Below are 26026 nucleotides of genomic sequence, written 5' to 3'. Positions count from 1 at the left end.
ACAATAGTCCCCATATTTTACTAAACCTAAATGGTCCCTACCTGGGTGACTTACAGTTGTACACACATACAAATACCAAAGGCTTTTTCCCACCTTACAAGGGAGGTAGCCAAATTCAAAAGGCATAAATCCACTCCCACCCACTCCACTCTCATTCACAACCCTTCCTTCCTCCCTCTTATCTTGGCTCCTCCTGGATAATGGGTCATCCCTCCATTTTGTCCACTGCCCTGGGTCAGAGGCAATGCAGCAAGACACATCACATCTTGCAATCTCAAGATCATGTAATTTTTGTACAGGTCTATTGATAACACCTTTGGAAATTTTAACATCAACACTTCTTATAAAACCATCCTTACCTGGAAATAATTTCACAATAATAAATAGGTCAGGACAACCTAGGGACATTATCTTCACTGACCAACACTACAAAGTCTTCCTTTAAATCACAGATGTAAAACCTTTAATAGTACATGGTAAATTTCTTATATATTCAGAATTTCATATTTCCCAAGATTTCTCCAGCTGCCTTTGTTGGGCAAATTCTCTCATGCATAAATCCTTGGAAGAAACACAGGAGGGATATTGACAAATATTTTCAGGCTGAAAACCTGCAGTACAACCAATAAGAAAATGTGAAGGGGTTAATAGATTATCTATATCAATCTCTTCACCCAAAAATGTCAAAGGCCTAGAATTTAAGCAAGCCTCCACTTCATGTAGTTTCTAGTTCACTTCTAGACATTTATTTTTTACCCAATGTTTTACTTGAGGACTTGCTTAACTGACCTAATAAGATGATCCCACCAACCTCCCCACCATGGAGCACAAGGTACAATAAATTTCCACCAAGGAGCCTGAGGGTCATAATGATGATGCAATAATTGAGAAACACCTACATTTTAGCATTATCTGAATAAAAATAGTGCATCTAATTTTCCAAACTGTACATATTTATTAGTTACCATGAATCTCCAATAAGCATTTAGACCTATTAAAATATCAACAGTCACATGTTGATTATCCATGCAATCATCAGCTAACTTAAAGAAGAAAATTCCCTTATAGCTTTATTAGGAACATTAAGGCAGAACAATGGTGCACAAATGGCAGATATTTCAGAGGCAGTTATGGAGTAACACACACCATTTAGGCTTGATTTTCTTTATAAATTTATTAGAAACTTAAAATCTATTAGAGCCAGTGTCAAAACATATAGTAGCTTCACACATACCCTTTGTACTCCAAACCTTGACCTTTGCCATCTGCAACACACTACATGTTAGAGAAGAGGTATCATTTGCATTAGACATAGGTCTAAGCCTAAAATGAATTACATCATCTTGAGTTACATTTTCATCATTATCTACACAAGGTTTTGTGGTATTAGTGGCAGTCCTTAGGCCTACACTAAGATTGCTATGATTCACAGAAAGATGACCTTGACTATCATTATTCATACTAGGCTTACTGCCAGAGCAACACTAAACATTATGTCTTCCTCTACATATGGACCAAAAGGTCTCCTGTCGGCATGCTCTGCCTTTGTAATCCTTTGTAATTTCACATAGTGGCTTTGCAACCCCTTGACAGGTGATCCTTCCCCAAACATCTAAAATGCAATTTAGCATTTGGAATAGCCACTACCCAATAAGTTGATGAAAGCTTCAAAATACCATAAGTTATTACTTTTATGATTCTTATCACAAAAATTACACTTATGCCTCTGAAGAAGAATGAAGGGCTAAGGCCTTAAGGCTTTAAGAATCATTTAGATAAACACCTAAGCAATATGCTGCAATGATTATCATTTATTATATATATATATATATATATACATATATACAAGCCGCGGGCTTCGCCCTCCCCGGCTTCGCCGGAGGCTTGGCTGCGCAAACAGCGGCCTATGGCCGCAGCTTTCTGCGCTCTAATCCCTCGTTTTCCCCTTCGGCCTCGGCCTCGGGGCGGAATCCCAACACGGGATCCCCAGCATGAAGAATGTGAAGAAGAACAAGAAGTAGAATGCGAAGAAGAATGCGAGGAAGAAGAACGCGAGAAAGAAGAATGCGAAGAAAAATGCGAAGAACGCGAGGAAGAAGAAGAAGAAGAACGCAAAGAAGAAAAAGAGGAAGAAGAAGAAGAAGAACGCAAAGAAGAAAAAGAGGAAGAAGAAGAAGAATACCACCTGACCCCGACTTACCCAAGCACTTTTTCAAGAATATTTTTAGGACAAAGCGTCACCGTAATACCACCTGTCCCCAACTTCCACAGCGTTTTTTTAGAAGAACATCTTTATTTAGACTTAGATATATATATATATATATATATATATATTGTTATCATTTGTCTGTTTCTCATTTATTATTAGTTATATGTCAATTTATTATTATTTACTATTTACCTGTTTATTTACTATGCCTATTCATTTATTTATGTATTTTATTCATTATTTACATTATTATACTTTTTATCTATTAATCAATTTATTTATCATTATTAGGATTTTTTGCATCCAACCTATATATATATATATATATTTTATCATTTGTCTGTTTCTCATTTATTATTAGTTACCAGTATATGTCAATTTATTATTATTTACTATTTACCTGTTTGTTTATTATTGAACTATACCTATTCATTTATTTATGTATTTTATTTATTATTTACATTATTATACTTTTTATTTATTAATTCATTTATCATTATTAGGATTTTTTTGCATCCAACCTAGATATGGAACAAAAGGTCTCCTGTCGGCATGCTCCGCCTTTGTAATCCTTTGTAAGATAAATGTAGGTAAATGTAAGGTGATGAGATGTACAAGGGTAGAAAGTGGCAGCAGACAGGAAGTGAGAGAGACTGGAAGAAGTGGCTAGTTTTAGATACTTGGGTGGAAATGTGGTAGGAAATGGAGGAGTGGAGGAGGAGGTAGAATGTAGATTGAAAGAAGCAAGTAAATGCCTTGGGGGATTAAAAAGTGAATTGAGAAATAGACATTTGGGAATGGATGCTAAGAGTATGAAGGAGTGATTGTGCTGACAGTACTGTATGGGGCAGAAACATGGAACATAAAAGAGGAGGAATTTGTGTTTGAGATGATCTGCCTCAGAAGTATGAAAGGGGTTACTAGGCTGGATAGAGTAAGAAACAGGGTGAAGAGGAGAATAGGGGTGGAAAGGGAGTTGGGAGATAGGGTTGATAAAAAGTACTAGGATGGTTCAGACACATGGAAAGCATGAGTGAAGAAACATTAGTAAAAGAGGTATGGAAAGCAGAGGTACCAGGGGTGAACATGAGGGGGTAACCAAGGATGAGATGGATGGATGGGGTAAAAGGGGCATTGGGAAAGAGGGGAATGTCTGTTCAGGAAGGAAGGAAGGGAGAAGACAGAAGATAGGGGTGAATGGAGAATGGTTGTGTATGGATGATGCTGTGATGCATGAAAGGGAGTGTGTGGAGGATGGGGGGTAAAGGAGTATGTGTGAAAAAATAATTTGACACAGCCCAATGGGATTTCTCCCCATTTTCTCTTTTTTTCTGCATGAGGAGATGGAGGAGGGGTCGCTGATTTAATGAAGTGGCCTTGCTGTGGATGTGCTGTGTCTTGCGACACTACTTCTGACCCAGGGCAGTGGGCAAGATGCAAGGATGCCCTGTCATCCACGAGGAGCCTAGATAAAAGGGAGAGAGGGGGTGAATGGGAGTGGAGTGTGTGGGGATGGAATGGGTGGGAGTAGATTTTATGCCTTTTTTTTTTTGCTACCTCCCTTGTTAGGGGGAGCCTTTGGTATATGTATGTATGTATTAAATGAACTTTATATAGTTTTCAGTTGTGGTGTAATAAAATGCATGATACTCGAAAAAAAAAAAAAAATCTGACTGACTGATACCAAAATATCAATACCACATTAACCTCTCCCCCCACACCCCCACCCTCATACACACACAGTATAAGGAGGGGGGGGAAATCTGATTTGGGCACCATAAATTGGAGAATGGGTTATCATGGATAGCCCTTTACATATATACCAAAGGCTTTTTCCTCCCTTACAAGGGAGATAGCCAAAAAACAGAAGTCATAAAAACCACTGCCACCCATTCCATCCCCACATACTCCACTCCCATCCACCCCATTCCCTTCCTCTTAACTTGGCTCCTCCTGGATGACGGGTCATCCCTGCGTCTTGCCTACTGCCCTGGGTCAGAAGCAGTGCAGGTTTGATGCTGAAGCAGAGGTGCAAAAGATGAAATCTCTTCAGTTTCTTGACCTTGTTGACACTTCTATCTCAGTATCAAAACTCCATACCTACGCTGTGAGGCCACGTATGTTTTGTTGAGTTTCTGGGTTCTGAAAGAAAATTATCAATCAGTGCACAACAAGATTTAGTATTATATAAATTTATGCTTAATCACAATACACAAGCAAGTAAACAATTCTAATTCACAAGTATCACAAAAGACTTAAAGTCTACTTACAGATATGTATGTCCACTTTGACACAATTTGTTTAACAAAAGCACGAAGACGTGTTGCTGGAGGTTCTTCCCTGAAGCGACAACTGCTTGTAATTTCTGTCACCATTTCTTGTACCTTTCTTAAACATTGCTGGTAAGGGATTGCAAGAAATAGTGTGAGACCTCAAAGTGAATAAGACATATAGATTATGCTTCTCATCAAACTAGACATGTTTCTACTGAATGCTTAGGAAAGAAAGTGATTAATTTATCCTTTGAACTGAAGAGGTATCTTAGATTTAGTTTTGACTACTGCCCACTGATTCAATTAATGTAAGCAGCAGCCCTCAAACTGGAGGGATTAAGTCAATCTCAATTAATTCCATTAATTGAATACAATCGCCAATGGCGATGATGTCAATCAAATAATTCCAACAGTTGTCTCCAGACTTGAACCCGAGACTTGCACGTGGCAGGTCATCGCTCTTCCAACTATGCTACCGAGACTAGGTTAACCCCGAGGTTGAAGAATCTTATAGTCTCAGTAGCGTAGTTGGAAGAGCGATGACCTGCCATGTGCAAGTCTTGGGTTTGAGTCTGGGGACAACTGTCGGAATTATTTGTTTAATTCCATTAACCTAATAACATACTGAACTTTCTTCAGGTAAAGGGTGTACCTTCACAGGAAGAGATCAGACTAATGCAGAGTAACACTTAAACTTACCCTTTCTGCTGGGCAGAGAGGCCCATGGCCAACACAACACACCATCAGTTGTATGAAGGAATGAAGTTGATAGAAACTAAATTTCTCTTCTATGAACCTTCTATTTTTGCAAAGTAGATCTTTTAACTCTACTACCTGAGGAGAGAGAAATAAATAAATAAATATATACTGTATATATATATATATATATATATATATATATATATATACTGTATATACTATATATATATATATATATATATATATATATACTGTATATATATATATATATATATATATATATATATATATATACAGGTACTCCTCGTTTAATGACGACAATTGGGACCAGCGCGCCGTCGTTAACTGAATTGGTCGTTAAGCGAAAGTGTATACATATACATACATGTACTGTATGTACAATGTCCAGCAATACATGTATATTTTCATGTATTTTCCCTCTTTTATACAGTACATTAAAGCTTTATTTACTGTTTATTTACGGTGGTTAGGTTCCTAAAATTACCGTATATGACCAAATCCGCGTATGCTGACATTCCATATTGAATACCGGGGTATTTTTTTAGTTTTGACCATGGGCGCAATATAGCAATAAAAATTAACTATTAATTTTGTAAATTAAAATGTATCAACGTAATATGCAATTTTGTGGGCGGAAATGAAAGTAAAAAATACCTTGCTACAAGAAAATATGCTAATGAACAAAGTCGGTAGCATAGGCTCGGGACGCCATCTTGTCGTCTGCCAACGTCTCTCACGACGACGACAACGAGGACGAGCCGGATGACATTTAATTTGCAGGTAGTGATTTATTAAACACAGGTTAGGTTAGTTTAGTTTAGGTTAGACGAATTAATTTATCATCCTTTCATTTCTTCGACATCGGCATCTATCATAACAAACATGGTGTACCATTCGTCCGACATGACTTCGTTACTTACGAAATCTGTTTTAGCATTTTTTTTTCATTTCCGCTCACAAAATTGCATATTACGTTGATACGTTATAATTTACAAAATTAATAATTAATTTTCTATTGTTATATTGCGCCCATGGTCGAAACTAAAAATTTACCACTACCGGTATACACTGTACCCCAGGTAGTTTTTGCAGCTTGCAGGATGGTAATGTAGACCTAAGCTTCAGAACACTTTACCTCACAGCTAATATCCACCGTACAAGTTCATTTACAACATCATACAAATTTGCCTCAGCCAACTTAATTATCGTACACGACGTCGTAACTTCGGGAGATTTACGTTAAACGACGTCATAAAGCCCACGTTACTCCGAGTTGTCGTTAACCGAGTAGGTTGTTAAACGAGGAGTACCTGTGTATATATATGTTTATGTATATATATATATGTTTATGTTTATATATATATATGTTTATATATATATATATATATATATATATATATATACATATATAAATATCTTTTAGTCAACCAATTACTATTACTTCAGCACTCAGCTAAACATACCGACAAACATTAATGGAATCATATATAAACATGTAGAGCTGCAGTAATTCCTACACAAACATAATAATACACATACATTAAATTCAATTCTCACCACAGATCAGTACCAGCCTTCACAGACTACACCACAGAGGACAAAACACAACATAAGGGTGGACACAATACTTATACACAAGAACATACCATAAAACAAACCTAAAGAAACTAAACAATCATTTATAGACAATACAGTGGAAATAATGATCACAGAATTAAAGAAAACATCATTCAATACTTTAAATATCTAAATACCACCCACAAATATATCTGCCAACCTGTCTATATACCATGGGATTCTTCCAATTTACATGGGAGGTAGCCAAAGTAAAGTATGCACCCACTTGCACCCATTTCATTCCCATCCACTACTCTTGTTTCCCTCTTATCTTAGCTCCTCATGGATGAAGGGTCATCCCGGTCTCCTGCCCACTGCCTGGATCAGAAGCAATGCAGCAAGACTCAGGATATCCACAGTAGGGTAATTTCATTTATGTGATCACCTTCCCTCCTTGTCTCCTCATGTGGTAAATAGAGAAGATGAGGAGAAATTAAATCCCTATGAGCTATGACAAAACATCATGCATACACCACCATCCTCCACTCACCCCTATTCCCTGCCTTCTCCCTTATCTACTCAAAAGACATTTTCCTCCTGCTTAGCCCCTTTCACCCCATCCATCCATTTAATCCTCAATTCTCCCCTCAAGTTCACTCCATCTGCTTCTGTCTTCCATGCCTCTTTTGCTACTCTCTCTTCATTTATTCATTCCATGTGTCCAAACCATCCCAATAATCTTTCATTAGTCCTATCTGCCAGCTCCCTTTCCACCCCCTCTCCTCCTCACTTCCTTATTCCTCACTCTATTCAACACTTGTAACCCCTATCATACTGCTCGGACACTTCATCTCAAACACACTTAAACTCCTTTCAGCTTCACTCAAAACTCCAAGTATCCATTACTTCATATAATCTTTTCTTCACATCTATTCCCAGATGCCTATTTCTCATGATACTTTTCAATCCCCCAGGTTATTTACTTACTCTCTCAATCTACAGTTCACCTCCACTCCCAGTCTTCAATATCCTGCCATGTGTGACCCCAAATACTTAAAACTATCCACTTCCTCTAGCCTCTCTCCTTTAAGACGTCCAACTTGCTGCCATCCTCTCCTGTTGTACATCTCATCATCTTTTCCCTACAAAATAACTTCCTAAACTCTGTCACGAATTGCCTTAATCACCCCTATGACCCTGCCACAAGCGCAGTGTCATTCACAAACAACAACTGGCTGACTTCCCACTTCTCTCCACTATCTCTAATTATGTCCAATCTCCTGCCCATTATCCTCACATTTACCTTCCATACCACCCCATCCATGTACACAGTGAACAGCCATGGAGACATGACACATCCCTGACACAGATCCACTTTTACCTCAAACCATGTACTCACTCAATTTCCAATCCTAATGTAGGCTCTACTACTCTCATAAAAACTCTTGACTGCATTTAACATCCTTTAAAAGAGAGAGAGAGAGAGAGAGAGAGAGAGAGAGAGAGAGAGAGAGAGAGAGAGAGAGAGAGAGAGAGAGAGAGAGAGAGAGAGAGAGAGAGAGAGAGAGAGAGAGAGAGAGAGAGAGAGAGAGAGAGAGAGAGAGAGAGAGAGAGAGAGAGAGAGAGAGAGAGAGAGAGAGAGAGAGAGTGGAGAATGAGAGATAAAGTGGAGAGTGAAGAGAGAAAGAGGGAGAAAGATAGAGGAGGGAGGGAGAGAAGAACATGAGAGAGATAGAGATTGAGATAAAAGAGATACAGGAGAGACAGGATTGAGAGATACCCAAGAGAAAGAGAGAGGATTAAGAGATACAGGAGAGAAAGAGTAAAGAGAGAAAGAGGGGAGGAGAGAGAGAGAGAAGATAGATATACAGAGAAGGAGAGAGAGAAAGACAGAGAGCAAGAGAGGAGAAAAAGAGAGAGAAAGAGAAGGGGGAGAGAGCAAGAGAGGAGAAAGAGAAAGAGGGAGAGAAAGAGAAGTGGAGATGTTATGATTGCAGTGTTTAGATCAATGAAAGGGGTGGATAAAAATGATAAAGAAGAACTCTAGTTTTGACTACATGCATGAAGAAAGAAAAAGAAAGAAAAGAAAAAATCCATATAGAAACATCAGTTTGTGGAACAGCCTAAAAGTGAATAATTCAATCTAAAACAAAAAACAAATGTACAGCTAAGTCTGATGTATAGAAACAAAGAGAAAGGACAACAGAACCATACCTCCTTTCCAGTACATTATAATTTAGTGATACAATTAGGGAATTAGATAATAATCATATAAAAATATCTTGTTTTCTATTTCAAAAGAAAATAGTGACCAAACTTCTATTACCTCAATAATATCCATGACATCTAACTTCGGAAGATCAAGCAAATGCTGTAGTGCTACATATGATAATGATGCAAACAATTTATGTCCCTTCTCTGTCTGCGGTGAATGTAGGCTTATGTATGCAATATTGTGGTACATTTCATCCTCTTCATTGTACACATCATGTATAAGGAAGTGCATCACCTGCAAATGTTACAATCAAATGAAAGAGCTGTGATAAAAATTTAATCATATAACTCAACATTAACGTGTGTGTGTGTGGTGTGTGTGTGTGTATTTACAAAATTGTACCTTACGGGAAGGGGAGCTATGCTCATGGTGTCCCATCTCTGTATCTCACAGTGTCTAAATTGTTCTTAAATTTGTGTATGATTTTTGCACACACTATCTTTTTGTCCGGTTTGTTCTATACATCCACCACTGGGGAAAGCTGTTCTTTTTCAAGTTGTAATGGTATGATACCATTGTGTACATGTTGTGATTACATGCAGCATTGTACAAGTATTGTGTATTGTACATTATTGTTATTCTATATATTATTTGTATTTTGTAAATATGCCTATAAATGGGAACCATGTATTGTGCTTGATCATTTGAGATATCCCATCTGGCTTAGCGTGCCCAAGCTAAGCTTACCATTCCCCAAGCAGGCAGTCTTGGTTCTGCCTCCAAACTGGCCGCATGCTTGTTCTTGTAGTGCTGTAAAATTACTTATTTATTTACTCAAGTGTTTCAATGGCCACCCCTATAACAAGGTCTCTACTATAACTGTCCTTTTTGAGCTTCCTCCCATGTCCCTTTGTATTTCTCGTATCCCAATTTAGTAAGTCCTCTCTATCAAGGACTTCCATACCTCTCATTATTCTATAGATAGTCAACAAGTCTCCTCTTTCTCTTATTTGTTCCTGGGTCTGTAACTCTAGTTTTGACAATCTCTCTTCGTATGACAGTTCTGAAAGTGTGAGGGCCATCTTCATTGTTGCTCTTTGGATTCTTTCAATTTTCCTTATATTCTTTTTGGTACTGGGTGACCAGTGTTGTTGTGTACTCCAGTCTTGACCTTATCGGTGTGCACATGTATTTATCTAATTGTAGTATACAAAATTGTAGTAATGCTCATGGGGTCTATCTCCTTTCCTCCATTTGTCAAATCTTGCCTTGAATTATTTTAGAGTGCTAGCTTAGGTTATATTTTCATGTTACTTATTCCATAAGTCTACATTTATGAGTGGAAAGTTATACTTCCATACATTTTTTAAATAATTTTTTTTTTTTTTCAGTTTTGTTTTTGCTACAACTTCTTGTCAATCTGAGCCTTATCAAGCTTTCACTGATTTTCTTCATCATGTCCTCATCCATGTGGTAAAATAGTACTCTGTTAGGAGTAATCCTGACTCCTGGTCCTCACCTCTTCTCTGCCCACATTTGTCCTCCAAGGCCTCCCAAGGGAATCGCTCATGGGGCCAGCTGGATGACTAATTAATCAGTGCCAAGGATCTGCCACGTGAGGCACCACAAACCCCTTTTGATGGAATTCACATGTGATACCCACCTCATACCCACTATCTACGTGAGTCAGTGGCCTGAGAACGTTTTCACATCTGATTTCCCTCGCCTCACACTTGACCCCAAGCCAATTAGGAGCATGGATCATGACCTGCCTGTGTATATAAAGGATGGACCAACACTGAAGATTCAGATCACCTCAGAGCATCATACATGAGGATGGCTCGCTGCTCCTTGCTTTCTCACCTCACCTGTAAAGAAATTGCCTTGGAGCATCATAAGTGAGTCTAGCTCACTGCTCCTTGCTTTATCACCTCCCCAGCAACCAGATCACCTCAGAGTATCATATGTGAGCCTGGCTTCCTGATTCTGCTTTCTCACCCCCCTTGCTTCCTTGCAAGCAGATTGCCTGGGGACGCATCTTGAAACACAGTTGTCACCTCCCTCGCAGTCGCATCATCCCCCACCTCCCATTGGCACCCAACATTCATTGCTAAATAAAACAAACTATCTCTCCATTAGAGTTTGCCATCAACGAGCCTAACATTTGGCTGCCCAACATGGGGCAGACTGCAAGCCTTTTATCTACGAACAGATAAGAGATCTTACCTGTTATTTTCCTCACATATGTTTCAGGTTATAAGTTGTCTTTGATTACGATACCTAGGTTCTTTTCCTCCTGCAATTTTGTTATTAATTCATTTCTCATTTTGTACTTTTGCATTTCTTTGTGTTAAAATCAATATGACACTCCCGACTCCACTAATTTACATTATCCAGGTCCCTTTGCAACATTATACAATCCTCCTCATTTCTTACATTCTTCATGTATCATCAGCAAATAATTATGCATGGCTATTCATTCCTTTTGTCATGTCATTAAGAAATACAAGGAAAATTACAGGAGCCGAAACTAAGCCCCATAGTACATCTCTGGTTACTTTACTCCATTCTGACTTTTTATCTCCCACTACTGTTATTGGCATGGCTTGAACACATGGAAAGCATGAGTGAAGAAAGATTAGTAAAAGAGGTGTGGAAGGCAGAGGTGGAGGGAGTGAACATAAGGGGGTGACCAAGGATGAGATGGAAAGATGGAGAAAAAGGGGCATTGGGAAAGAGGGGAATGTCTGCTGAGGAAGGAAGGGAGAAAACAGAAGATATGTGTAAGTGGAGAATAGTTGTGTATAGATGATGCTGTGATTCATGGAAGGGAGTGGGTGGGGGATGGGAGGAGGGCTAAGGAGTATGTGTGAATGATACTTCGATGGAGCCTGAAGGGATTTCTCCCCATTTTCTCTTTTTCTGCATGAGGGGACAGAGATGGGGTATCACCGATTAAATGAAGTGGCCTTGCTGTGGATGTGCTGTGTCCTGCTCCATTGGTTTTGACAGTGGGCGAGATGTAGGGATGACCCGTCATCCAGGAGGAGCCAAGAAAAGAGGGAGGGAGAGGTGGTGAATGGGAGTGGAGTATGTGGGGATGAAATGGGTGGAAGAGGATTTATGCCTTTGACTTTGCCTACCTCCCTTGTAGGGGGGAAAAAGCTGTTGGTATATGCATGTATGTATGTACTACTGTTGTCACAAATCTATCTTTTTAGAAACTTCTTATCCATTCTATTATGTTTCTGCTAAGCCTCCTAGGTTTTCTAATTTCCATATCAATCTCTTATGTGGCATTTTGTCAAAAGCTTTCTCTAAATCCAGATATGCACAGTCCATCCATCTCTCTTTAACCCCTTCCATACGGTGCCGCACACGTAGGCGTCATGAGGAGCAAGTGGATTCGCGACGCTGCCATATCGGCGTCTTGATTATATTTATTGTAGTCGCCCCTGTGTTTTTACATTCTCCCAAATGCGCCCTTAATCCCATTCTCTGTGGTTTTCAAAATTCGCGGGTGAAAGAGAGAACGATCGATATAAGCGGCGACTATATTTTATGATGCGAATATTATTTCGTTACGTCGTACGGCTGGCATTGGCTGCTGCCCGCGAGATTTAAGTCCCGTATTGAAGTGGTTAATGCAGCACATCAGTCACTATCGAGTAAAAACTTAGCAGGCTTGTAATAAAGGATTAATATTCAAGATGCTTTATCTATCTTTAAAAATTTTCTCACATACACAAAAATTTTTCAGAGTGGGGTAATAACAGATAATTTTTTTAGTGGAAGGTATGTTGAGAGTGAAGGATAGATGGAGAGAGAGGAAAAGGACAGAAGGTAGGGAGGTGCTTAGAATGAACTGTTAAAATGAGGAGGAAAGGGAGGAGGAGTACAAGTAGAAGCTGAGAGAGGTGTGGGAAGTGGTGAAGGATAGAGAAGATGTAGGAGTGGTGAGAAAAAAAAAGAGAGTGAGAAAGAGAGAGAGAGAAACACAACATATGCTAAAAGAGGTGAAAAGGAGGGCATATGTAAAATGGGGAGGAATATGACAGAAATTTTTTAAAGTAATAAAAAATGCTTTAGAATGAAATTAAGAGAGGAAGGGGAGGCGAATTAAGAAGAGAAGAAAAGGTAAAAGGTGCAGATGGATGGATGATAACAGAAAACGAGGCAGTAAGGGTAAGATAAGCAGAGTATTTTAGAGATTGCTAAATGTGGAGGTGGATAGGAAAGGATTGGTGGTAGCAGTAGGAGGCACTAAGAAAATGATAGTGATGGGTGAGGAAAATGGAGGAAAATAGGAAAAGATGAGGTACAAGACGGATGTCATGTAGTATCTGAAGAAGGGAGGTGCAGTAATAGTGGACTGGCTAGTGAGGTTGTTTAATGTGTGTCTAAGGGAGGGTAGAGTTCCAGAGGACTGGAGGAGTTCCTGTATAGTTCCACTTTACAAGGGAAAAGGGGACAAATGTGAGTGTAGTAGTTTTATAGGGATCAATTGGTTGAGTGTAGTTAGGATGGCTTATGGGAAGGTTTTAATTGAGAGGATTTGGAGATGAACAGAGGGAGTAATTGGTGAGGAACAGTGTTGGTTTAGGAAAGGTAAGGGTTGCATGGATCAGATATTTGTGGTAAGACTGGTATGTGAGAAAGATTTAGCAATCGGAAAGTATATTTTTGGGGCATTTATGGATTTGGAAATGGTTTATGACAGGGTGGAGAGGAAGGTACTGTGGGAAGTTTTGCAGATACAGTGTATATGGGATTGGGGGAAAGCTGTTAAGGGCAGTCAAGAGTTTTTACATGAGTAGTAGAACCTGTGTTATAGTTAGAAATGGAGCAAGTGAGTGGTTTGAGGTAAAGGTGGAACTCCATCAGGGATGTGTCATGTTGCCAGGGCTGTTCAATGTGTACATGGATGGAGTGGTACAGGGGGTAAATGTGAGGGTAATGAGCATGGGATTGAAGATGGTTAAAGAAAATGGAGAAAAGTGGGTTGTTGTTTGCTGATGACACTGCGTTTGTGGCAAGGTCAGAAGAGGAAGTATGGGAGTTAGTGATGGAGTTTGGGAAGGTATGCAATAGGAAAAAGTTGAAGGTAAACATGGGTAAAAGGTGAGATGTACAAGGGGAGAGGATGGCAGCAATTTGGAGGCAAGTCTGGCTGGAGGAAGTGGATAGCTTTAGATACTTGGAGTCACATGTGGCTGGAAAGGAAGGAGTGGAGGTAAACTATAGATTGAGAGAAGTAAGTAACTTATCAAAAAGTGTAATGAGAAATAGGCATTTGGGAATGGATACACAGAAGAGATTATATGATGGGATGATTGTGTATGGGGTGGAGACATGGAGTTTAAGTGAGGCAGAAAGGAAAAATTTGAATGTGTTTGAGATGAAATGTCTGAGAAGTATGATAGGGGTTACAAGGTTGAATAGAATGGGAAATGAGGTGAAGAGGAGAGCAGGGGTGGAAAAAGAGATGCCAGATAGGGCTCATGAAAGAGTATTGGGATGGTTTACACATATTGAAAGAATGAGTGAAGAAAGATTAGTAAAATCAGGTGGAAGGCCGAAGTGGGTGGAGTGAATATGAGGGGATGACTGAGGATGAGATGGATGGATGAGGTAAAAGGGGCATTGAGCAAGAAAGGAAGAAGGCAGATAGGGATGAATGGAGAATGGCTATGTATAGATGATAATGTGATGCAAAGAAGGGAGTGAGTAGGGGATGGGGGGTTAAGGAATGTGTGTGTGTGTAAAGGATATTTTGATGCAACCTGAAGGGATTTCTCCATCTTCTCTTTTTCTGCATGAAGGGACAGAAAGGGATGGTCGCCGATTAAGTGAAGTGGCCTTGCTGTGGATGTGCTGTGTCTTGCAGCATTGCTTCTGACCCAGGACAGTGGGCAGGATACATGGATGACCTGTCAACCATGAGGAGCTAAGATGAGAGGGAGGAAAGGGTGGTGGAGGGGAGTGGAATGGGTGGGAGTAGGTACATGCCTTTGACTTGTCTACCTCCCTTATAAGGGGAAAAAGATCTTGATATATAGACAAATAGCATTTCTGCCAGCTAAAATGTATCTTAGCCATTTCTTGTTATTGCTGTGGATGTCTATAATTTTTTCTTCTTTTTTTCTTTGTCTGTTATATTACTGTCCTAGTGAATGTCTATCTTTATGATTTTTTTTTTTCCATTTCTGTGGATCATGTCTTTATGATTTTTTTTTTTTTATCATTATTATTCTTTTTTATGGGGGGACAGCATGTGCCTGGGAAATATCAAATGAATTGTTTATGTCTACTGCTACCTTAACTGTTCTTTCTGGTTCTGTTTGTTGAATCCACCCAACACTTGCTGGATAATGTTAGTAAGCACCATACTGGTTGAGTTGTCCTCTTCAAATCAAGGTTGATTTGCAAGAGGTGTGTAGTTTAGTTATGTTTCTTTCTGCTAACAATCTATCAGTTAAGATATAGCAAATAGTACTGAGGGTGGTCTGTAGGATACTGTTTTTTTCCCAAATTACTGGAATTTCATTGTCCATCCAGGAGTAATTAAGTACCAATCACATCCTTTATTGCATTTGAGTCTATGCATTTTAGATGAATATATGTGATCTTACCAAAAGGATTCAATACAATAACTTTGTAGTAAGAGAAAATACAAACCTACCTTTACAAAAGGTGATCTAGGTATCAGTTCAAGTGCATGTCCAACACAGGCCATAATGTAAAGGGAAACTTGGCTCATTTGAAAAACATAGGGGTCCATGCTTAGTGCAAGCATGTTTGCCACAATAATGCTCAAGTCCTCCAAACATTCTGGTGGTCCACTTGCACCTTGTAGCACAACAGATATCGTCTGCAGCATCTGAGGACACATATAGTAATTAGACTAGGTAAAGGCACAGCACATTAGATTATTGGTTTCTGCCAGTCACTTTTGCATTAAGTAACACCTGTCTTTTCCTGCATGCTATTATATATAAAGCAAGGTGGATAGCCATAGGAGAGGGGCATCCTTGCCCATTTCACTCCTTCCTGTTTAATATTTACATTGTATATATCTATATACAGGAAGGTATGATAAAAAGGAAAACAAACAGGTGTTGGATGGTGTGTCTTGGGTACCTCCATTAACCTCTTTAATATGAGTCAAATTCTTGCAGGCAGCATCAACTGCGTGATGTACGATGATGCATCACAATACTTGCATTATAAAATATAAAGTTACAGCTGTATTACTCATTCTCTTTCACTCTGAATATTAATAATCACAGAAAATATGATCAAGCCATTTCACAGAATATGGGGGTCACTCAGCTACAACTACATACATACATATACCAAAGGCTTTTTTCCCCCTTATAAGGGAAGTAGCCAAAAAACAAAGGCATAAAAACCACTCCCACCCATTACATCCCCATCACACTCCACTCTCCTCCACCCTCTTATCTTGGCACCTCCTGGATGATAGGTCATCCCTGCATCTTGTCCACTGCCCTGGGTCAGAAGCAGTGTCGCAAGACACAGCACATCCACAGCAAGGCCACTTCATTAAATCAGCGACCCCCTCCCTCTCCATCCCCCCATGCATAAAAGGAGAAGACAGGGCACAATCACTCCTTCATACAGTCTCCTCTTAGCATCCATTCCCAAATGTCTATTCCACATTACACTCTTCAATCCACCAAGGCATTTACTTGCTTCTCTCAATCTACATTCTACCTCCACCTTTTCCTGACACATTTGCACCCAAGTATCTAAAACTATCCACTTCCTCCAGTCGCTCTCCCTTAATGCTCACTTCCAGTCTACTGCCACTTTCACCCCTTGTACATCTCATCACCTTACTTTTACCCACATTTATCTTTATCTTTCTTCTATCACATACTCTCCCAAACTCTGTCACCAACTTCCTCAGTCCCTCCTCCGATCCTGCCACAAGCGCAGTGTCGTCAGCAAACAACAGCTGGCTCACCTCCCACTTTTCTCCATTTTCTTTAACCATCTCCAATCCCTGACCCACTACCCTTGCATTTACCTCTCACACCACCCCATCCATGTATAAGTTGAACAGCCAGGGCGACATAACGCATCCTTGACGAAGTCCCACCTTTACCTCGAACCACTCACTCTCTCCATTTCCAATCCTGACACAAGCTCTACTACTCTCATAAAAACTCTTGACAGCTCCCAGAAGCTTTCCTCCTATCCCATATATCTGCATAACCTCCCACAGTGCCATTCTGTCTACCCTTTCATAAGCCTTTTCCAGATCCATAAAAGCCCAAAAAACATCCTTCCCCTTTCCTATAGCTTTCTCACATATCTGTCTTACCATAAAGATCTGATCTACACAACCTCTACCTGTCCTAAATCCACACTGTTCCTCACCAATTACTCCTTCTGTTCCTCTCCTAATCCTCTCAATCAAGATCCTCCCATAAGCCTTCCCAACTACACTTAACAAGCTAATCCCACTGAAACTACTATATTCACACTTGTCCCCTTTTCCCTTGTAAAGAGGAACTATACAGGCACTCCTCCAGTCCTCCGGCACTCTACCCTCTCTCCAGCAAACATTAAATAACCTCACCAACCAGTCCACCATCACTGTACCTCCCTTTTTCAGACATTCTGCATGGCATCCATCCAGACCAGGTGCCTTACCTGCTTTCATCATCTTAACAACTGCCTTCACCTCATCCTTCCTTATTTCTCCTCCATTCTCCTCACTCATCACTCTCATTTTCTTCGCATTTCCCACTGCAACTATCTTTCCCTCCCTATCCTCCTTCACATTTAGCAACTCCCTAAAATATTCTGCCCATCTTCCCTTTACTGCCTTCTCTTCCATTATCATCTCTCCATCTGCACCTTTTACCTTTTCTTCTCTACTTGATTCGCCTCCTCTTCCTCTCTTAATTTCTTTCCAAAACATCTTTTTATTACTTTCAAAATTTTCTGTCATACTCTTACCCCATTTCACATCTGCTCTCCTCTTTGCCTCATTTACCTTTTGCTTTACTTCTCTTTTCTTTTCATTGTACCTCTCATATGACTCCCTCGTCCTATTTTGTAACCAATCTGTGAAAGCTCGCTTCTTCTCTTCTACAACCTTCTTTGTTTCCTCATCCCACCATTCACTACCCTTTCTTCTATTTCCCCCTGTCCTTCTTGTTCCACACACCATCCTTGCACACTTTATGACTCCCTCCTTGAACCATCCCCATTCCTCCTTCACTCCCTCCCACTCCTCCTTCAGCTTCTTTTCGTACTCCTTCTCCTTTTCCTTTTCATTCAAAGAGTTCACTCTAAGAACCTCCCTACCTTTCGTCCCTTTCCTCTTTCTCCATCTATCCTCCACTCTCAACTTACCTTCCACCAAAAAATGATCTGATATTCCCCCACCCTCTCCCCTTAGCACATGTACATCCTTAACTCTTCCTATCATAATCCTATTTATCACTACATAATCTATTAGCGCTCTACCTACCACCCTTCCCTCCACCACCCTCTCCCATGTGTACTTATGCTTGACTTTCTTCCGAAACACTGTATTTGCTATCATCAACTCTCTTTCTAGACACATTTCCACCATCAACTCTCCACTACGATTCTTTCCTGGAACTCCACATTTCCCAACCACTCCATTGATTGGACCTTTTCCTACCCTAGCATTAACCTCTTCAGTACGGGCCAAAATCTCGCGGGCAGCATTAGCTGCCAGACGTACGATGTGTCGTAATAATACTCGCATAATAAAATATAGTCACCGCTTATATTGATCGTTCTCTCTTTCACCCGTGAATTTTGATAACCATAGAAAATGTGATGAAGACAGTTTAGAGAGTATGTCATTACGCAGGGGCAACTACAATAAATATAATCAAGATGCCGATATGGCAGCCTCGCGTATCCACTTGCTCCTCATGCCGCCTACGTATGCGGCACTGTATGGATGGGGTTAAGGTCTCCCAGTACTATTACATTGACATTTCTTCCTAAATCCTCTATGCACTCATTTAAATCTATCCAAAAGGCCTCCCTTTCTTCTACACTCTTCTCACTGCCAGGCCCATATGCACTTACAAAGACCCACATCTCCTTTCCCAGTTTCACCTTCATCCACATTATCCTTGAGGAAACTTCCTTCCACTCCACTACACGTTTACCTATCTCTTCACTTACTAGAATAGCCACCCCTTCCCTCCCTTGCCCTCTCTTCACTCCTGATAACCTCCCACTTACACTCCCAAACTTACACTCACCCTTCCCTTTCAACTTAGTTTCACTCAAAGCCAACACATCCATCTTTCTTCTCACAAACATACTACCTATCTCTTCCCTTTTACTCTCATCTGTACCACATCCACGCACATTAAAAGACCCAAACCTTAGGGTGCTGGTCTGAAAACTTCCAGACCCTCTTATGCCTTTACTTTTTCGTTTAGGAAATGTCCCCTGTGGGGCTACAAGGAGAAGGATGCCTAGTCCCAATCCCCGTCCCTTTCTTCTCGCCTCTTACGATCCAAGTGGGAATACTTAGTGGCAGTATTCTTTTCCCCCACCACAGAAAAAGAATACTCAGAGAAATGGTACAGGACAGCAGCAAGGGGTTGGGGGACAGCATAACGGAGGGACAGTCGTAGTATAAAAGTGTCATCATTTCTCTATGAACAGAGTTTTCCTCTATCATAGACAAAATGATGTGTGGCTCTGGTCCATAGGGGTGCCCCATATAGACCCTAAAGTATCAACTGCATGCTACTTTGCCACGATAACAAGCAGCCAATACCCCAGACGGGTAATAATAATAAATAAAATAAATCAATAAAATATAGTTTTTACTAGTCTTTCCTTACTTATTCTTTCCATATGTTCAAACTATCTCAGCACTCTTATCTACCCTATCCACTCTTGTTTTCTGCCTCACCACCACATTCCTCATCCTATCCATCCATGTAACACCTACCATACTTCTCAAGCAATTCATCTCACACACATTCAAACTCTTCTTTTCTGCCTCATTCAAATTCAAAGCCTATGCACAATCACTTCATCATACAACCTCATAATTTTCATTCTTCCCATTACATTATAATTCACCCCCACCCTTAATCCTTCATTCACTGCCACATGTGACCTCAAATACTTGAAACAATTCCTAGCCTCTCACCCTTTGAACTCTACTCCAGCACATCATTATGATCTCTCCTTGTAAATCTCATCCTCTTACTTTTATCAACATTTACTTTCAGTCTTCTCCCCTTACATACTTTCCAAAACTATCACCAATTTCTTCAGTCTATCCTGACTCAGATACGAGCAGTACCATTTACAAACAAGTGGCTCACCTCTACTCTTCTCCACTCGTTGTACTCACCAACTGCAAACCCCTAGCCAACAACTGTGCATCAACCACCCTCACCATTCCATCCATACACACCATGAAGAACAATGGTGAAATTACACTACCATGGCACAGCCCTACCTTCACCTCATTGTTTCCATTCCTGACTCTCAGACAAGCCCTACTAAAGTAAAAACTTTTGACTGCCAGACTTTCCCCTATCCTGTACATCCTCAAAATATTCCATAATGCCTCTGCCAACCATCACATGCCTTCTCCAAACCCATGAAAGCCTAAAATATATCCTTTGTCAAACTTCACCTATATCTGTTTTACTGCAAAAGTTTGATTACTCACCCTCTTCCTCTCCTAAACTCACACTGCTCTTCCCCAATTATTTCCTGTTCCAGTCTTAATCCTCTCACCACTCTCTCATACACTTTACCAACTACACTTAATAGACTGATCCCTATGAATGATGTACATATAATTTTGTGCACAACAACTACACACAGAAATCATGACGTACCAGACTAAAACTCCTTTTTGGAATTGTGCGAATTGTTTCTTGCTCTTCCATCTGTTGCTTCCTTGATTGTAACCTTTTTCTGACAGGATTGTACCCTTTAATGCAATTTTCATCCTTGTACATAATATGAGGTTCTGCCCCTAAAAATAAAATAAAGTTTTAATTTATTTAGTTTTGTTTAAACAAGTCTCAGCATTTTGCAATTCATAATAATAATAATAATACTATCAATAATAATGATAACTGTTGCATCAAGTTTCAATGTATGGACCCACAGCAGCCAATCATGAGGTACTCCTACAGATCTCTCTGGGAAGACACGTTGGATTACTTTCTGTGCTTTATTAGTGATTGATTGATTTTTGTTACCTGCTAGCATTAGGAAAAGGATGGGAATGGTTGCTGGTGGAGAAAGGAAGTGAGAATACACACAGTGATCAATGTCTGGAACAAACTAAACAGTGAAACAGTGAATGCCAGAACTATACACGAGTTCAAAAATAAATTGGATGTGGAGAGATACGAAAACGGGTCACAACAAGCATAGCTCTCGTCCCATAAAATACAACTAGGTAAATACACACAAAAGGCAGTGGAAGAAATATTAGCAAAAACAGGAAAGTTAGCAAGAAGTGAACACTATAAAAGTATATGGATAAAAAGAGACATGAATGATGAGGAAAGAGAAAGAGAAAAGACATTAATAAGCTCAGCTTAAAAAAGTTCTATAGGAGAGTATGACTTGAGACTGAAAAATGGCATATTCAAGAAAAAGAAATGAAAGGAACAGACAAGATGGAGATAGTAGAAAATTAAAAGTGGTTTATACTAATATAGACAGATTAACCTCAGGATTAAAAGAACTAAATGATTACCTATCAGAAGAAAAACTGGATAAAACAATAGTGTGTACAAAAACTATACATGAATTGAAGAGCAAACTAGACACTGTGAGATACAAAGACAGGACACCACGAGCATAGCTCCCTTCCCGTAAGATACAACTAGGTAAATACACACACAGCAATAGAGACTTCAGGTGCCAGGTAAAAATCATTGTGAAGAAATGATGTTGGAAACAGGTTTAGAAAGGGAGCTGATGATAGCAAACATTGTGTTTAAGAAGGAAGGCAAACATAAGTATCCATGGAAACAAGTGGTTGTGGGATAGTTGATAGGGCATCAATGGACTATGTAGTATCCAAAGGAAGGACTGGAAGAGTTCTGGACATTCATATTTTTAGGGGAGAGTGTTGTGGAGTGTCAGATCTCTTTTTGGTAGAAGGGAAATTAAGAGTGGAGGAAAAGGATGGGATGTTGAGAGGTGCTGAGATTTAACAAATTGAATGAGAAGGAAAAGGAAAAAGAATACCAGGAGAGGCTGAGAAATGTGGGAGGTGGCAGGCGATAAAGTGGAACTAAGAGAAGAAGAATGAGTAGGTTTCAAGGGGAAAGTGACAAAAGGTGCAAATATGTTGTGTGTGTTGAAGAGGATAGGAAGGAACAGAAGAAAAGGTGAAGGCAGTGGTGGAAGTAAAGAAGTGAACATATGTGAACTGGTTGCAAAGCAAAACTAGAGAAGCACATAAGAGGTACAAGAAGGAATGAGGAGACACACAACACAACATGAGGGAGGCAAAGAGGCACATGTAAAATGGAGTAGGAGTTTGACAGAAAAAAATTGAAAAGAATAAAAAATGTTTTGGAAGGAAATGCAGTGAATGAGGTTGGGCAAATCAGGTAGAGAGGAAAAGACAAAGGGTGTACATGGACAGATGTTAATGGAAGCAAAGGTAGTAAAGGAAAGAATGATAGAATATTTCATTGAATTGTTGACTATGAAGGAAGCTGGGAGGAACTGGATTAGTGGTTGTATAGTACCACTTGACAAAGGAAACAAGAGACAAATGTGAGTTTCAGAGGGATCAGTTTGTTCAGTGAAGTTGAAATAATTTTGAACCTTATTTAAGACAGTTCTAATCTCTAAATGTTATTTCTAAAATTCATAAAGAAAATTCAATCTTATGATGGCCTACAATACACTATGACCCCTGAATCTGGTGCACTCTGGCAATCACATTCAAATTATTTTAAGAAATAACAACAATGACATACTAACCATAATTTGTCAACACAAATATTAATTCATCTCCAAGGGCATCCAGGAAGTCATGGGAATTATTTTGCAGAATATAAATCAAAGTCTGGTAAGTGGCGAGTTGTAGCTCAGCATCTGATTCCTCCAGACAGCACATCAGGTGGAACATGTATTGAATCAATCCATTAACAGTCTTTCGCTGTGTATATTCACGCTGAAATAGAAAGAACCAGTATAAGGAAATAAAATCTATTATGCACACACACTAAATTGTTGACTTATGACCAGTGGTAGCAAAAATGTGTGAAATAATGAGAAAGTTAGTGAAAATATTTACAAGAGGAAAAAAAAAAATACTTTTGGAAAACCAATCTGGCTTCAGCAAGGAAGATCATGTGTTTCCAATTCATTGAGCTTTCATTCAAAAGTAACTAATTTACTCCAAGAATGGACTTGTCTGACTGGATTAAAAGAAAGATTTTGATAAGGTTATCACTACACGACTCGGTGGCGCAGTTGATAGAGTAGTGGACTGCCAGTATGGAGGTGCAGCAGTACCTGGTTTGAATCCTGCCCAGGGACGAAATTATTTTGGTATCGCTGCGCTTCAGGTCGTTACTCTGACTCTTGTGGGCGGGGAGTTGGGGGTGTGTGCGCGTGTAAGGTCATAGCATTACCCATAGATTGGTCATATGAGCTCTGAGCTCTCTTCCGGGAGGGAAATGGCTGTCGATCACGAGTCCTACACGTGATCCAAAGACCAAGGTGAATACTTCCCCAGTGATGGTGGTGGTGGGATACCCCTGTAGTGAGGGGTATCCCCCTATGGTGGAGAGGTGGGGAAGAATTCTGCGACGGTGTTTCCCAGTCATATTGTAAAAGGTGACAAAATGGAATGGGGGTGATGAGACAAGGGATCCTGCTCTTTATATGTTTCTCCTAAAAAATTCAAGTCATGAGATGGTGTGGGTAGACAGTGAGAGTCCTAATAAAGAGGTCATTAAATGAAGTGAACTTGGGGGATCTTAATGCTACAGTACGATATGAGCCAATAGATGGAGTGGTAGGGATGTTTGGGGTGCTAGGGAAGAATTATAGTGGAGAGTTGCTATTAAGATGTGTTTGGAAGAAAGTTGATAGCAAGAAGTGTTTAAAAAGAAAACCAAGCACAAGTATACACGGGATAGGGTAGTAAATGGGTGGTTGAGAGGCCATGAATGGATGAAAGGCCATTCCTGCCCCCTGCCCATTGTCTGGGTGCAATGCAGCAAGACAAAGCATATCTACATTGTGGACAAATGCTCAGGATGTAACCCTTCACCCAATACTATTCAACACATCATGGAAGACTGCATTATACACAATCACGCACACAAACAACACAACATACACTCTAGGGAACAACAAGAACAATCTACATCAGATACGGACAGCTGATGCTAGCTTACCCCCAATGCTTCATTTACATGGTAACCCTCTGTACTTGTCCTCTCACACATAATAGAGATGAGGAGAAATCCCATTAGGCTGCATCAACTTATCATCCATTCATAATCATTTTCTATTCGCACCTATCTCTAGCCTTCTCCATTCCCTACTCAACAGACAGCTCATTCTTAGTCTCCCCCTCAAATTCATTCCATCATTGCCTTCCACACTCTTTTTCTAGTCTATCTTTATTAATTCTTTTTATTTTCCCAAACCACACAAGTGCTCTTTCATCAGTCCTATCTGTCAGCTCCCTTTCCACCAACACTTTCCTCTTCAACTCATTTCTCACTCTATCCATCCTTGTAACACCCACCATATTTCTCACACATTTCATTTCTTATTTCTGCCTCACTTACATTCTAAGTCTCAGCCCTGTACTGTGTCATATACACAATCAACCATTCATACAGTCTTCTCACCAGATATCTATTTCTCAGAACACTTTTACTTTCCCCAAAAGACATTTACTTGCTTCCCTCACTACAGTTTACCTTCATCTCCAACTCTTCCATTACCTGCTACATCTGACCCTAAATACTTAAAACTAGCCACTTCCTCTGGCTTCTCTCCTTTAAAATTTATCTCCAACTTGCTGCCACCTTCACCCCTTGTCCATCTTATCACTTTACTTTTACCCACATTTACTTTCAACTTTCTCCAACCACATACCTTCCTGAACTTCATCACTAAATGCCTTAGACCCTCCTCTGACCCACCACAAGTGCAATGCCATCAGCAAACAACTGGCTCACCTCTCACTTCCCTCCACTCTAATCATCTCCAATCCCCTGCCCTTCACCCTCGGATTTACCTCCTGTGCTACCCCATCCATGTATACATTAAACAGCCATGGTGACATAACATAATCTTGACACAGTCCTAACTTTACCTCAAGCCACCAATTTTCACCATTCCCAACTGTAACACAAGCTCTACTATTCACTTAAAGGATTTTGACAGCCCTCACACCTTTCTCTCTATCCATCTGCAAAACATATGACAATTCCTTCTTGTCAACCTAGTCATAAACCTTCCCCAGATTCATAAAAGCCCAAAGAACATCCTTACCTTTTGCCAAAAATTTCCCACATATCTGCCTTATCAGAAAATTTGATCCATGCATCCTTTACTTTTCGTAAACCCAGTTTGTTTCACCCTAATTTCTCTCCTAATCCTCTCAATTCTATCTATATAAAAGGGCTTCTTCACACTTATGAGGGAAGTAGCCAAGTCAAGGCACGCACCCAATTCCACCCACCAGCCTTGTTTTCCTCTCATCTTAGCTTCTTGTAGATGGAGGGTTGTCCTTGTCTCCTGCCCAGAGCCCAGGTTAGAAACAATGCAGCAAGACAAAGCACATCTGCAGCAGGGCTGCTTCACTTACGTGGTGACCCCCCTCCCCTCAGACAGGGAGAAGTCCCTTCCTGCTGCATCAAAATAATTAGTCTGGTCTTGTCTATACTGTATTTCCCTATATATATTTCTTCTATTTCTTTCCCTATTTCCTGTTCATCTTCTTGAAATACTTTTAATACCTTGTTTACTTTTTCTTCCTCATCTCTTACTCTT

At 39.9% G+C, this 26026-nt stretch overlaps 1 protein-coding gene across 4 annotated transcripts in view; it reads right to left on the bottom strand.

Moving 5' to 3' along the window:
• Window positions 1-2283: 2283 nt before the first annotated feature.
• The window catches only part of LOC143018512 (uncharacterized), a 64414-nt gene continuing 40671 nt past the window's right edge, over window positions 2284-26026 (bottom strand). For 3 of the 4 annotated variants that reach the window (XM_076173914.1, XM_076173915.1, XM_076173916.1), the window contains 7 exons: window positions 22988-23180; window positions 20869-21008; window positions 15657-15854; window positions 9086-9268; window positions 5182-5316; window positions 4480-4608; window positions 2284-4351 (listed from right to left, as the gene is read on the bottom strand). In XM_076173914.1, coding sequence (XP_076030029.1) covers window positions 4310-4351; window positions 4480-4608; window positions 5182-5316; window positions 9086-9268; window positions 15657-15854; window positions 20869-21008; window positions 22988-23180 — 1020 coding nt within the window. In that variant the 3' untranslated portion in view covers window positions 2284-4309. The remainder of the gene's footprint in view (window positions 4352-4479; window positions 4609-5181; window positions 5317-9085; window positions 9269-15656; window positions 15855-20868; window positions 21009-22987; window positions 23181-26026) is intronic. The other variant, XM_076173917.1, reaches the window with a different exon arrangement.

Source organism: Oratosquilla oratoria, chromosome 35 (genome assembly GCF_046742065.1).
Source record: "Oratosquilla oratoria isolate Oo_2021 chromosome 35, ASM4674206v1, whole genome shotgun sequence".
Taxonomy (NCBI): domain Eukaryota; kingdom Metazoa; phylum Arthropoda; class Malacostraca; order Stomatopoda; family Squillidae; genus Oratosquilla; species Oratosquilla oratoria.
The sequence above is the reverse complement of the archived record's forward strand: the minus strand, read 5'-3'. Positions and strand labels throughout refer to the sequence as shown.